Raw genomic sequence first — 14,006 nt, forward strand, 5'->3', positions numbered from 1 at the left:
TCTTTTATACATGCAACATTCATATGCAGGCTGTTCTTTGGAATAATTTGTTTCAATTCTAAAGGTAAGCACGTGGAATGCACAACAAAATGTGCTGGGGGGAAGAGGAGGAGGAGATGCCAAGAGGAACAGAAGGAGCAGAGCAGCAGTTGGGCAGGGAACGCTTCCTGCACATCCATCCCCACAACCCAAGGAAGGCGCTGAAACCTCACTCACTTCTATGTGTGCACAAAGCTGTTCCCTGCCTGAAGAACCATTGCTGCCACAACATCCTTAGACCCAGAAAACGCCAAAAAATGCATCTATCCCTCAGATAAGAGGAAGGAATGCCATTCCCACGTGTTCTGGAGTGTGGCCACCAGCACCAGTGAACAGCCAGGTTCTGCTTTTTGCCTGGGATTGACCCAACCCAACCCAGAACCACTTAAGAAAAAGTGCGAACTCTGTCAGTATTCACAGCCCTGAATGTGCTCCATCATATGCAGCCCTGGGAGCAGAATGGGGATGTGCCCTCACAGCTGTGACTTCTCTGCCTGACCCCCACCGGGAGGGGCCTCAAATGTATTTAAGCACAAGATTTCACTGTTCTTTTCTGTTTTGTTTTGTTTTCTTTTTCCTGGCTCCTTTACAAAGGACCCCACTGCAGAGCCAATGGCGTGCTTGTGTAAAACCCCAGTCTAAGGGATGACAAGCACATTCTGCCCTGCTGAGCTAATTAGCAGGTAATGAGAGATGCTTGTCAATAAGCCCAGCTGCTGCTGAACCCCCTCCTGGGCTGAGCACCACACCTGCAGGACACAAGCTTTCCATCCTAATGTGCTCGCTTAGGACACAACACGCTTCCTCCACACATCAAGTTGACTCTTGGCCGGAGTTCACCCAACAAACAGCCAAATTCACCCAAAGCACCAAAATCAGGGTGGCTTTTTTTTCCAGATGAGATTTTTTCCCACCCGGTTTACTGGTAAAGGATTCCCTGCCTGGAGCTGAGAGCAGGCGGTGTGCAGCTGGGAGTCAAAACAAAGGGAAAAGGCAGCTGGAGGCAGACCTGCTCCAGCTCCATCACTGTGAGATGCAGCACGCAGCCCCACACCATACAGACACCTATAAATTACTTGGCCCCTGGCTGCCAGCTCAGCCCCAGCTCGATATTGCCTGCAGTAATTATTTGGATCAAATGCAGTTTATCTGCTTCATATTTGCGTTTCCGTGCTCTCTGGTAACTTATAAATGTCATTGCAGTGTTTATTTGTTATAATGAAACTTAATGACGTTTGAAACCAATGGCGGTGGCTGTGGGCTGCAGGTTTGAAGCAAATCTCTTCATCTCAGAAGCAGGAGGCCCGGAGATAACATTAAATTATTCTATAGGGGAGGAAGATGCACGCAGGCAGACATTCATTGGCTGCGTTACTCATCGGAGATGACTTGTGCTGAGCCGCGGGCTGGCAGTGCTGGCACACACCGGGACTGAGCGTCCCTGTCCTGGGGGCCACATGGTCACCCCACGATCCCCACTGCCTCTCCCTCAGCGTGAATAACCCTCCCAGCACATGGGGAGGGAACAGGAGGGGCTGCTGCAAAGCAATGCTGGGCTGGGGGAGAGAGCTGCTCCAGGGGCTGCATGGGGGAAGCAGTCATGGTGGAGGCACCTTCTCCATCACAACACTGACCCCAAAAGCCCTTCTCCTGCTCCAGACCCAGGATAAACTTCCCTTGTTTCTGCTCCAGGCGCTGCTCCTTGTCCTCCTGCCTTCTGAGGCCATGAATAATTCCTTCCCTTTGTTTCTGTGGCTGCACGTATTTATAGACTCTGGTCGTGTCTCCCCTTGAGCTTCCTCCAGATGATACAAATTCACCTCCTCTTGCTCCTCGTGCCCTTCCTTCCCATTGCTTGTACCCTTCCCTTCTTGCTGCCTGGCTGCAGCCTGCTACATGTCCAAGCAAAGTGCCTGTGGCAACACGGAGAACATCTTTCCCTCAGCTCCCTGGCTGCTGTCAAACCCAGCACTGGGTTGGTGTTAACCCCTGCAGCACAGCCCAGCTTCAGAGCACTGGGCTTAGGAACAAGTTCCCATCAGGAAGCACTGAGGGCTGGTGGTTCCACTGCATGCAGCGCTAAGAGGAACTGGGAGGAATCCTTCCAGCAAGGCTCCTCCTGCACTGCCATGTCACCATGATGGCTCAGCCCCATCTCTGAGCTGCAAGGGAGCACTCTGTGCTGTGTTCCCAGCTGGGATCATATCATGCCCCACAGCCCCTCATAGCACCCAGACTCATTTGGGGTCTGACATTGCCCAAAGTGCCGTGACATCAATTAATGAGGAGGAGCTGATAGTGCAGGGCCACCTGCAATGACCTTGCCTGCCAACCCTTGTAGAGGGAGTGGTGCTGGGGTAGCACTGCATCTCTCCCAAGCAGCTCTCGGAACAAACAAGTTGACAAATGAGGCTGCTTCGTAATGAAGCTGAAGCCAAAGTCAATACTCAGCCCTTCTATCAGGGCACAGATCAACGGCGGTCTCAAGGGCGAGCGACCTTGGGGGGTGGGACAGCTGTCACTTGAGGAAGGGATGGCATGGAAAGGAGAGGGAGCAGCTCTGGAGTGGAGAGAAGGGCAATGTGCAGAAAGAGAAAAAACACAGGAGAAGAGAAATGCAGAAGGCAGAGAAAAGCCTTTCTGATACGTTCCTTCAGCAATTAAATCAGGTGATTACCATCACGGTGATCCTACCCCCCACTGATGCTGCTGTAAATCTGGAGCTGGATCCTCCTGGCAAAGCCCTGTTTCAGGCATTTTCCCTGCAGATGATTTGCTCCCACCACAGCTGGCTGAAAACCAAAACAGGGAAGGGACAAGTTGCTCTGGGACACCCCCAGGTATTGGTGACCCCCATCCCCGTGCAGCAATGCAGAGCAGTATCAATGCTTTCCCCACTATTCAGCTCCAGGAACCTCCACAGGCAGCTCCTGTAGGGCTCAATGGAAGGCAGGTCCGAGCCGATGGCGACAAAGAGCTGGCAGATTTATCTCCAGGTCAACCTAAATATTTCATTTAGCTTCTCGAGAAGTCAATTCCTTTCTCCCTTTCTTCCTTCCTTTATTTTAAATCTCCAAGTGCATACCATCTCTCATGAATATTGATGAGGATCATTAGTCACCGAACATTTCACTTCCCTTCCCTTTCCCCTGTCTATATAAAACCTTCATCTTTGTTAAAGGGAAAAAAAAAGCCCATCGCAAGTTCCATCTCTGGCTGCATTTTCAGATGAGACCCATTAATACATTTATAGATTGGGTAAATACCAATGGGAGCAGATACCAGGTGCAGAAGGATACGCGCACAGCCCCGACATTGGCACTGCTCAGGTCTGTGCTTGGAGCCCTTCTCTCAGCACAGGATCCCACTAATAACCCCACTGCTGCTGCTTCCAGGGGGTTCCTCCAGCCTCCCCCCAGAACCCCCCACCTTCTCCATAGGTTTTCTGACCATGTTTCTTCCCTCTGTGTCCATCAGCCTCAGCCCAAAGGCTTCCGAAGGACTTTATTTACTGAATACAAGGCAGGATTTGGCCAAACACTGCACGTCGCTCAGGGGGAGACAGAACAGGACTTGCCACATTCAGCTTGATGCCTTCCAACAATATTTTGCTATTTCCTTACAATGAGAAAAGATTTGCAGAAGGATTTAGAAGAAAAGCCAACCCAAACAAAGCAGGGTATTTCGCTGCTGCACCTTTCAGTCAGTGCCAAGCTGCAAAATGGGAACGGGGTCATTTTGTGCTGGGCTGTAACCCAGTTTGTTGTTAGAACTGCAAAATCCAGCTCTCTTGCTCTGCTCCAGAAAGGAAAGTTTAGACTGCAGAGCAGAGGTGATGCTATGTGACCTAAGCCAGGGAAACCAGTGGGCAAAGCAGCCTCAGCACCAGGACTTTGACTTCCTTCACAGCATGCCAAAGCAATAGATCTGTGCTGCAAAACCAGGGTATTCCACCTCAATCTTAAATGAGCCTGCATGTGTGTGCCCCAGGTCCAGAGCAGGGATGGGCACCTGGCACACAAGGATGAGCCATCAAGGACTCCCATGAGAGGTAGAAGAATTCTCCTCCTGTCCCTAGGATACACTGACACCCTCCTATCCTCAGTACACCACACCATGAGAGCTACAGGAGGATTTACAGCATCATCCGCACTTGGCGTAACGGCACAGCCAGCCTGCTGACCAGGTTCGGCTCTGGTGGGCACCATGTCAGCTCTGTGACCCATTTTGCTGATGAAATCCAGCTGCCAGCCACCTCTGCAGCAGGGTCCCCGCAGACACCGAGGAAGGAAAGCTGAATAATAGCCCTGGGCTGCAGCAGCAGCTCTGCAGGGAGGGGAGAACCATCAACAAATCCATGAGCTCAAAGGCAAACTCTGCAGGTAGCCTGGAGGCAGCACAGAGATGAGAAGCTGCAGTCACTGCCTTCAGACAGCAGCTCGTATTGCCTTTAGTTCTCCACTGCCCCCTGATGCCTAAAAAATAAATCACCCTGGACCCAGTAAAGTCATCAACAAAAAGACTTCACAGGGAGGGTGAAGCACGTAGCCGTATCTCTGCCCTTTTCCATATGAATCTTAACGGGATTCTTCCCAACAACTTACTACACGTCCCTTAGATGCTCATCACACTTCAAGCACTGCAAAGGACATAAAGAGTTGCACAAGGAAAGCGGGGTTCAAACAGCCAAGATAGTCTACACCCATCCTGAGATGTCAGTCTGTCCTTGTTGACATCACACCCCTGTGGCATCCCTAGAACACCAAAGGGATGCACATGGTGCTCATGCCCTGCAGGCTCCATAGTAGCAGCAGCAGCTCCTGAAGAGCACTTGGGGAGTGAAAAAGTACAGTCTTAATTTAAGACCATAGGGGAGCACTACTCAAAAATCAACAGATAAAATTACATCCTTAGACCATTAACTGCTACACTACCACTGTTGCCATAGAACCGCAGGCTGTGTTGGATGGGACTCTGGGCAACCTGATCTCATGCCCAATTTAGTGGCTGGCAACCCTGCCTGCAGCAGTGGGTGATTTTTGAGGCCCCTTCCAACCTAAACCCTTTTACAGTTCTGTCATCACACCAGCTCGGTACCAGCTTTATAAGCAGTGGAGCTGCTCAGCACAAGCACAGCACACCACCTCAGCAGCAAAGACAAAACCCAGCCTGCCTCCCCACGGGCATGGAGGAACCTGAAGGCAGGAGCTTCCCACCACCTGAACGTGAGCACATGGATCCCTCCCATCTGACACCAGACAAGGCAGTGATGTGTTTGCTGTTTTTCCTGGGATTTAACTTCCATCCCCACCCCACTCAGCTGACACACACAGGAGAGGTGTCAATGAGACCTCTGTTGATAACACTGCATCTCTAACAACAGCCCCAGAGCCTGCTCCATCCACTCTTCTATTCTGTCTCAAGTGCCTCTGTCAGATGAAGAACAAAAGGCCCAATGTGGCTCATATGGGAAGATGCTTGCCCTAATCAATTGCGACTGTGTCTTTGTGGGCAGACACAAGTGACAGGGCTTGGGGTAAGGCAAGCTTTGCTATCACAGAGCTGCCAAGCCCTGGAGCACACAGCACTTTATTGGTGATGACAGCAGAGTCAGCAGTGCAAAACTTGCATGGGATCCTGCAGGGCGCATTGGAGAGCAGCTGCAGTTGATCCCAGTGGGTCACTTTCTAAGGAGCTCTTAACAAAACACAGCAGGATGCCCCAACCCCAAGCTGATGCTGGGGGTCCTGCACCTTGCCCAAACCTCTTGGGGTGAGGGATGAGAAGATGCTGGGTGCTTCTCCTGGGATAAGGGTGTTGGCTCTGCTTTGTCCTTAGAACTGAGACGGATTCACACACAGCCTGTGCTACTAAGTCACTCACAGGATCTCACCCCATAAATCCAGGCAATTCTGAGGCTGAAACAGCCTTGCTGGGCAGCTTCTGGGTGGCACAAATACGTCATCGCATCTCTGTGCCACTCTAATAGGACGTTTTCCTGGCAGGAAGCATTCACTGAACCCGCTTTGAACTACTGCAGGCAGCAGAAGTGGTGTTCAAGCAGAGATATTTGGAGCAGAACACAGCCAGCTCCTCTGAACAAGCCATTTGTCCCCACACAGCAGGGACTCCAGCCCAGAGCCCCAGCTGGTTGCTCTCCAGGCAGCAATATGGAGCCTGACAGCAACGAGTCCCTGGAATCAGACAGTCCCTGGAAGGATGCTCAGCCCGTGGGAGGGAAAGCACAGAACTCTCTGATGGAGGAGGGCACAGTGCTATTGATCTGTGCCCAAGTGACAGCAAAGCTTCCAGCCTCAGTAGATCCAAGGCTTTGATATTTAGGACACATTTTAAAGCCCAAATCCCATTTTGGGTTTAAATCCCTGCCTCCCATTTCCAGCTTGTTGGTGCTGGATTCCCCCACCTCCTGCCCCAGCACAGAGCTGCCGCAGCCTTCCTTCTTGCAAGTGCTGCAGATTCCCTCTGAGAAGCTATTAAGGAGCAGTCGAACAGAGCAACCTTTCATTGACAAGTCACTCGGCCCTTTAAACGATCTCCAAACAGTGTTTGCTTTTTATTGCTTTCTGCCGTTTAACAGGCTTGATTTCAAGTTACTTTGGCTTATGATAAACTCCAGATCTATGACGCTTCTATTCTCTCCCTCTTTGCTCTCCCTCCCCCGTTCCTTCTTTATGTTTTTATTAAAAAAAGATCCAGGAAAACAGATAGCAGATTAAAAGGGAAACAAATTGAAATGGGTCAAATGTATCTTGCTTAGATGACAGCCACCCCATTAGATACTTTTAAACAGGACAAATGCTCTGTTCAGCAGCACAAGTGGGCTTTTACATTTATTCTAAATTACAAACCAAATGATTGCAGCCTCAAATGGAAGCAGTGGCTAATTGCACTAATATCTCACTAATTCCAGCACCAAGGAATGGAGGAAAACTAACGATTTTCACCATTTTGCCAATTACTCAATTGAGACCAAGGCACATTATGCAAACCCTGGGTTGAGCTTCCTCTCCATTTTGTGATCTATGACAAGGACTGGAATTCCAATTATTAATAATGGAGGAGCTATAATTATTCTAAGGATGGGGACGAGATAATTATAAGCCATAAAAACAGCTTTCATATTCATACACGACTCTCTCCCTTTGCCTGGGCAGAACCGAAACCTCTCTGCAGGCTGGAGATAGGGGAGCTGAGGACCAAAAACCGCCTCCAAGACACAGCAGGAGATGGCTGTATGGTGGGATAGGCTGTCACAGTGAAGGGGAATATACAGAAGGACCCCAGAGTCACCAACAACTCCAAAAAGGGACCTCCAGCAGCTGGTGGGTGCTGGGAACAGGTGGCGAAGGCACAGAATGACACTGAGTGCTCCATCGTTCCGTTAGTAGCTTTATGAATGACAGCCAAAAAGTGCCATAATTACTGCAGCGATGCTTGCTAATGACTTGTGTTAGATCCGGAGAGAAGTCAAAGGAAGGAGGGATGAAGGAAAACAGCAGGAGTGAGAGGTGAATACCTGCCCTTGGCCACCCCAAAGGAGAAAGCTGGATGGGCAGGGATGGGATGATGGGCAGCAGAGAGGGGTCCTGCAGCACAGCCCCTACTTCTGAGCTCAGAGACTGCCAGCTTTGGGAAGCCGATAGAATGGGAAGGAAAGAGGGAACAGAAAACCAGTCTCAGTTCTTAGGTTGGTCAGAGTTGCTTGTTCTTGGGGACTACAGCAGTGCAACCTTTCTGCTCACCTGGGTTCCACGTGGGGAACACAGGGCAGCCCAATACAGCAGAACCTCTGCCTTATGGCCACGTGCTTTGTGATCCCCAGGGTGCAGCCCTGCTGACCCACCACCATAGCTGGGGTGGAATCCAGCACCAAGTGCATGTTCCTGCCAATTCCGTATCTGTTTCTGAATGCTAACAAACAGTCAGCAGCAGCTGATTGAGTGGGTTATTAGCAGAATGAAGACAGATGGTGGAGGATTAACTCTAAAGTGTCTCTATTGCAAGGCCGTCACCGCAGTCAGCTCTTCCTCTATCTGCAACTGTCACCAGCTCCATTTCGACCCACAGCTCAGGAAGGTATGTGTCAATCACAGCAAAGGGACAGGCACATGGCAGCCACAGCGGAGCATCCCCTTCCTCTGTGTGCCCCAAATCACACCCAAACCCTGCCCACTTTCCTGCTGCACACTTCACAGCAGTGTTACACACCTTGTCCAGACCAGATCTTCAGGATGCAGGTTGATATGTGGCAGTATGAAGTGCTAAGTTAACAGCTGGACTTAATGACAGAGGTCTTCTCCAGCCTTAATGATTCTATGCTAAGTGTTAACTCGCACTAGCAGAGGTGAGTTCTTGGACATTTATTTTTGCTTCTTTCCAGGGTCAGCAGCAGTACAGCACGGTGCAGCTGCCATGAGCTCAAAGTCCTCTCCTTCTCTACCTCTGAAGCTCACTCTGTACTTGACTCCATTAAGTGACAGTAAGGTTCTAATGAACCCTGTAATTACCCATTTCCACTACCAGGAAGACCCCACACCTCATAATTATTCCATTGCCCCACTGCCTACTTCTGCTTTCAGCTCTTCCAGCTACCCTGCCATTACAAATAGGGTTGTTCATTAGCATAACAATGCAATAAAGGAGAAAAAGCTCTCATTTGGCAAAGACACCAAGGGGAAGCTGTCTCGCTCCTTATCCCTCCTAAGGAATGACTCAGGAGCTGCTTGCAGGGGCTGCCCCGGGATGGTTGCACACCTGACACCCCTCTGCTCCCATCAACATTCAGCCCGTCCCATACAGCCTGGATTGCAGGAGGCTTCAGGTCTGCATCTGTCATCCAGAGTGGAAACAAGTCCAGGGCAGTCTTTGTAGCCATGGAAATCCCCTGACTGTGTTCTTTTGGGAAGATTGTACCTTTAAACGTCACAGCCCTGCAGCCCGCAGGGGCCTGAAACTCATCGCTTTGTTCCCTTCCCCGCACAAAGGTTTTACTTTGCGCCTTTCATCTGGCTTTGTTCTCTCCCCCCAAAAGCCAAAGGGGTTCACTCTGCAGGGCTCCCAGTCTGCCAGGCTGGAGCAGTCCCACAGGGTGCATTGGGATGCCCACATGTGACACCTACAAGCATCTCTGGGAAGCTTGAGGGACCCAAAACCATCAAGAGATTGAACCTTCCCATGGCACCCAAGGGGCAGAGCCATGCAGTTAAAAAATATTCTAATCCATGTTTAAAAAGCACGGGATAATTAACAAACATGAGGTGAAAAACTTGTGAAGTGCTTTCCCCATGTTATTATCTCGGTCTCAGGGCTCCTGGGGAACCAAGGGAACCTTTGATCTCATGGCTGGTATTCAAGCCATAAGCTTGCCTCCACTGGAGCTTCACCCCCTGCAAGCTAATGCACCCTTTCTCGTGCAGACAAGGCTTCCTGCAGTCAGCTGCTGGGCTGCTCCCTGTCCTGCTCCAAGGAACAAATGCACAGCAGGGCACATCGGCACTCCTCTGTCCAAAGCATTTCCTATCTACCACCAAAACAAGAGCTGGAAACAGCTCAGCCCTGTTTGGGTTGAGCAAACCCCCAAAGCCATCACCACGATGCACCTTCCCCTGGAAGGGACCTCCCCTAAACCCCCACGTTCAGCAGAGATGGGGCTAAACCAGGGGCTGCTTCAAGGAAAGCAGCCAAGCAATGATGCTACCAGCAGCAGGGATGCCAATCCTTCCAAGCATAAATAGTTTTTGTTTAGTTATTATGCTTCATAATTATTTATGGTGTTTCTATGGATTAATCAATGCTCATAAAGTACCTGGGGGGATGACCAGAATATAAAACAGGGAAACTTTTTAGAGACATCTCTGCCACAGCGCAGGGGTTTGACAAGCAGAACAATGATGCTTTAGAGAAGGCACAGCAGCACTGATCCCAGGTGAGAGATTTGCCCAGGCAAACACCATCAGCTTTGGAACACAGCAAGGCTAAGTCTGACTCCCAGTGGCTTCTATAAACAGGCTGCTAATTAGAAGGACATTCATCCACCAAGGTTGTCCACACAAGCCCTAGGATGATGTAGCTTAATGCACTAGGGTGATAAATTGAGCACCTCTCCAGTAGGGCTGGATGCACCAGTTGAAGGGTGGAATGAAAACCAGAATACAAAGACTGGGTGCTGAAAGAGCTTCCTGCATGACAAATCCATGGGAGAAGACAGTGAATGGGGGGACGAATGAAGGTATCAGCCTCCTGTTCTCTTCTGACTGCTTCTCCCCTGTCTGTGTCCATTAAGATGCTTTAAGAAACAAAAGGGAACTAAGGGACAAGCAAGACCTTCACACATTGGCGGCAATAACGAACCTCTGTGATGAGACCACTAAGAAGGAAGGATGAAGAGAAGGTGTGGAAGCCGCTCACCTTCAGTCATCCTGCGGTACTTCTCCTTGTACATGAACCCCAGCACTAGGCAGCATCCTCTTCCTGGGAGCCCCAGTTCTGCAAGAGAAGAGAGAGCGGTGTTAGAAGGCTGGGGGCAGGAGCGAGTGCACGGGGAGCAGTGCAGCAACCGGGACTTGGTCCTCAAAAGGGAAGATCAGCCAAGGCTTGAGGGCTGGAAACACGCAGGTGGCCCAACAAGTAGAGAAGTGCCCCGGGCTGAGGATGCCTAAGCCTTTGATGCCTTGATTCCTTAATGGGGCTTTCTGGTAACCAAGAGAGAAAGATGTGAGTGTGGCTCTTCCAGAAGCAGGCTGTGTTTGCCCACATGCATCTCGGTGGCGGACAGCTCCCATTCTTCAAACAAATTGTGTCGCAGAGTAGGAAATCAAGGTAGCGCATCCCCACTGCTGCCCCAGAACAGTCCTTGGGGGCTGCTGCGCTCTGCAGGGCCTCGCTGATCAAAGTCCCTTTGATGTTTGCTTAATGCAGCCTCCATAGAGCCCTGTTCTGTGAGGATGGAGAGTGAGGGATCTCCACAGGAGGGGAAGGCGGTGGGGCAGTGGGATGGGAGCAGCGAGGCAGTGCTGTGTGAAGCTGTGTGCTGATTTCAGGTCCCTGGAGATGAACTGCAGGTCTGGGCTGAGTCTGCTGGAGCAGGAAAGGTCGCTCAGTGCCGCAGGATGTGCAGGAGGACAACTTGAGGCATAGAGCTCTGAGAGCACTGCTCCTCCCCAGTGCTGATGGGGCACTCAGGCAGGAGGGGCAGCATCCTCCTCACTACCTGGGGCAGAACCAGAGCCAAAATGCAGAGAACAGAGATGCCTTGTGACACCAGGTCATGAGCAGGACAAGATAAAGAGAATTCCCTAACAGAACCAGGCTCCATCTCACAAGAAGCAACAGCTCCCGATCCTAATGCTCCCATCAGAGCAGATGTCAGTCTGCAGAAGGAAGAAAGACTGTGTGCAATCCCACTGAAGCCAATGCTCATACAGATTGATGTCTCTTGAGATGATTAAAGACAGCTGAAATTTAATTGCACCTTAAATCCATATTGCCACTTAAAGTAGTAATCCAGAGGGTATCCCCAGGCAGCCTCTCAGGGATGCTGGAGGTACCCACGGCTCTCTCACTGGCCATAAAAAGTGGGGGGGGAAACAACTCAGATGAGGATGCTCAAAGATCAGACACTTTCAGGCAGGTAATGCCAACATCTACATTCTCAGCAGCTTCTTGACTCAGTCGCACCCATCAGCACCAGGCAGACAGCAGCCATCTCCTACCTGAAGCAGAGATGGAATCCAGCCCTCTGCACAGCTGCAAATACACCCAGAAAGGCATCAATTGCAAAGCATTAGAGTTCAACATTCCCAGTTGGTCTGGCTGAAAGGCATTCAGCACAGGTTGTGCTGCAATAAGAGCCCAGGGGCTGGGGATCCCATAGAGCCAGCCACCCCACACACATCAGCTGTGAGCTGCTGACAGCCTCCCTCTGCTAACACAGAGCCAGCAACACACTTATGTCTTTATTGATAGGAAAGACAAATAGCATCGATTCCTATTGAGCCTTCAACGAGCACTGAGGTATCGAGGCATAATTAAAACAACACAATTAGATTAGTGTCACGCAAGGCAGCACAGTTCACAGCGGAGCTGATCCAGCCAGCATCACTATCTTGCTTATTCAGGCGTACATCATGCACATAGACACGTGTGGGGCTCTTCTGGTCACAGAGACCTGGAATGACAGAGGCTGCCATAAAGTTCTACAAGAGCCAATGCAGAAGGGAATGGAGCTGAGACAGAGACAGCAATACACGAAGCTTAAGAGAAGGAAAGAAGAGTACTACAGTGGAATGAAGTGATCTTCAAGGTCCCTTCCAAGCCATTCTGAGTGTACGGTTCCAGTCTTGTACAAACTCAAAGCACCCAGAACTCAGCAGTCCAGCTCTCACCTTCCAATTGCACAGAGATAAACATTCCCAAGAAAGAATCTGTGCTTTAGAGGTGATGACAATGGGTTACTGCCAAAGGTGATGGCAGCGCTGCCCAAGGAACCCAGAGCACAACTTCACCCTGCAGGAGGGATGGAAGCTCCAGTGAGATCTGAGCTCTTTCCCACATGGAGCTGGAATGGGTGTCGATCGTCCGAGTGCCTCCCTAAGGGGTGCTATAATTAATGCTTATAAAAGACTTTGATATCCCATGATGAAAGGAGCTATACAAGAGCGCCACATTATAATAATTCATACCATAAATTTGTGAGAACATGCAAAAATCTTTATAGCTAAAGGCACCTTTAAATACCTGACAGTGCCTTTAAAAGGTAAAACACTTTGAGGTGACGCTGATGCCTAAGGATGCCTCACCACTTCATGGCTTTTAGCAGCTGCCTAAAACATTAATAGCGAAGCAGATACCCCAGCATTTTAAATGTTTTGGCTTAGGGGCCTGCTGAGATACCATGGAAAAACATATATTTTAACCCATCCATCTCCTGAAACAAAATCCATCCACTTCCATGCAACAACTATTAGTTTTTTTCCAGCACAGTAGATTGAGTTACAGTGGAGCTTTGTCAACCTGGCTACTTTGGAAAGGTGTGAGCTCAAATGTCTCATGTAGACAACACATGGCAGAAACACATTTTGACTGGCTAAAAGAAGTACTCCCATTGACTCATTCCATAACCTACAGAAGAGCCACTTGGACAAAGGAAAAGTAACCCCAAAGCATCAGGGGGAGCGAGTTTGCTCTCCCAGAGCAATTCTCCCACCCTCAAGTCAGAGAGGGAACCAAGTTTCAGATCATTAAAGGCTAAACCTGCAAAGGAGCAATGAAGGTTTGTAAACACAATCATAATGCCTACTATTGTATGGCTGTATCTCCCACCAGGAATGATAATAAATGTTTAATAGCCCAATAATACCTGTTCAATAATTTTTCAGTTCATCCTGTCTAATCTCAAGTTTATTAAAGAACGATAAACTTTATAATCACTGTAAAGTCATAATTGCAATTCCATTGCTTATTTAATATTGAGGTAATTATATTATAACTAAGTTATATTTTCCCATACATATTAAATATCAATTAGCTGCTTTAAACTATTGATTTGTATTTAATTAACTATGCTATTATATACCAATTAAGCTCTTATAAGAGAAGCAGAAGCAGCTGGTCTCTTAAATTAAATCTTAAAAATATTGTATCGAAATAAATATCACATTTCCCTTTTCTCGTGCTTTTCCTCCTGCAGAAGTGATGATTTGCTATCAGCAAATATTTTCACAACAGCATCTCAGAGCTATAAATCTCCTTCTGGTCTTTTGAAAAGGAAGAGGATGGGAATGGGCAACCTCTATGGAGATACCCCAACATGGCGGCTGGGAAAGGCAAAGGGCTGCAGAACTATGAGGCCAAGAAGATGGTTGGGTAGGAGCTGCCAACAGAATACAAAAGTCTACAAGGGAAGAAGGTCCATGTCTTCCTGCTGGGTCTTAGCTCAGCCACTGGCA

At 49.3% G+C, this 14,006-nt stretch overlaps 1 protein-coding gene across 4 annotated transcripts in view; it reads right to left on the minus strand.

Moving 5' to 3' along the window:
• Positions 1-14,006, minus strand: part of KIRREL3 (kirre like nephrin family adhesion molecule 3) — a 211,280-nt gene that overhangs the window by 46,925 nt on the left and 150,349 nt on the right. For 3 of the 4 annotated variants that reach the window (XM_015883993.2, XM_015883992.2, XM_032449137.1), the window contains exon 2: positions 10,468-10,545. The exons of the other annotated variant lie outside the window; for it this stretch is intronic. In XM_015883993.2, coding sequence (XP_015739479.1) covers positions 10,468-10,545 — 78 coding nt within the window. The remainder of the gene's footprint in view (positions 1-10,467; positions 10,546-14,006) is intronic. 4 annotated transcript variants of the gene reach the window in all.

The sequence above is a fragment of the Coturnix japonica genome, chromosome 24 (genome assembly GCF_001577835.2).
Source record: "Coturnix japonica isolate 7356 chromosome 24, Coturnix japonica 2.1, whole genome shotgun sequence".
Lineage (NCBI taxonomy): Eukaryota > Metazoa > Chordata > Aves > Galliformes > Phasianidae > Coturnix > Coturnix japonica.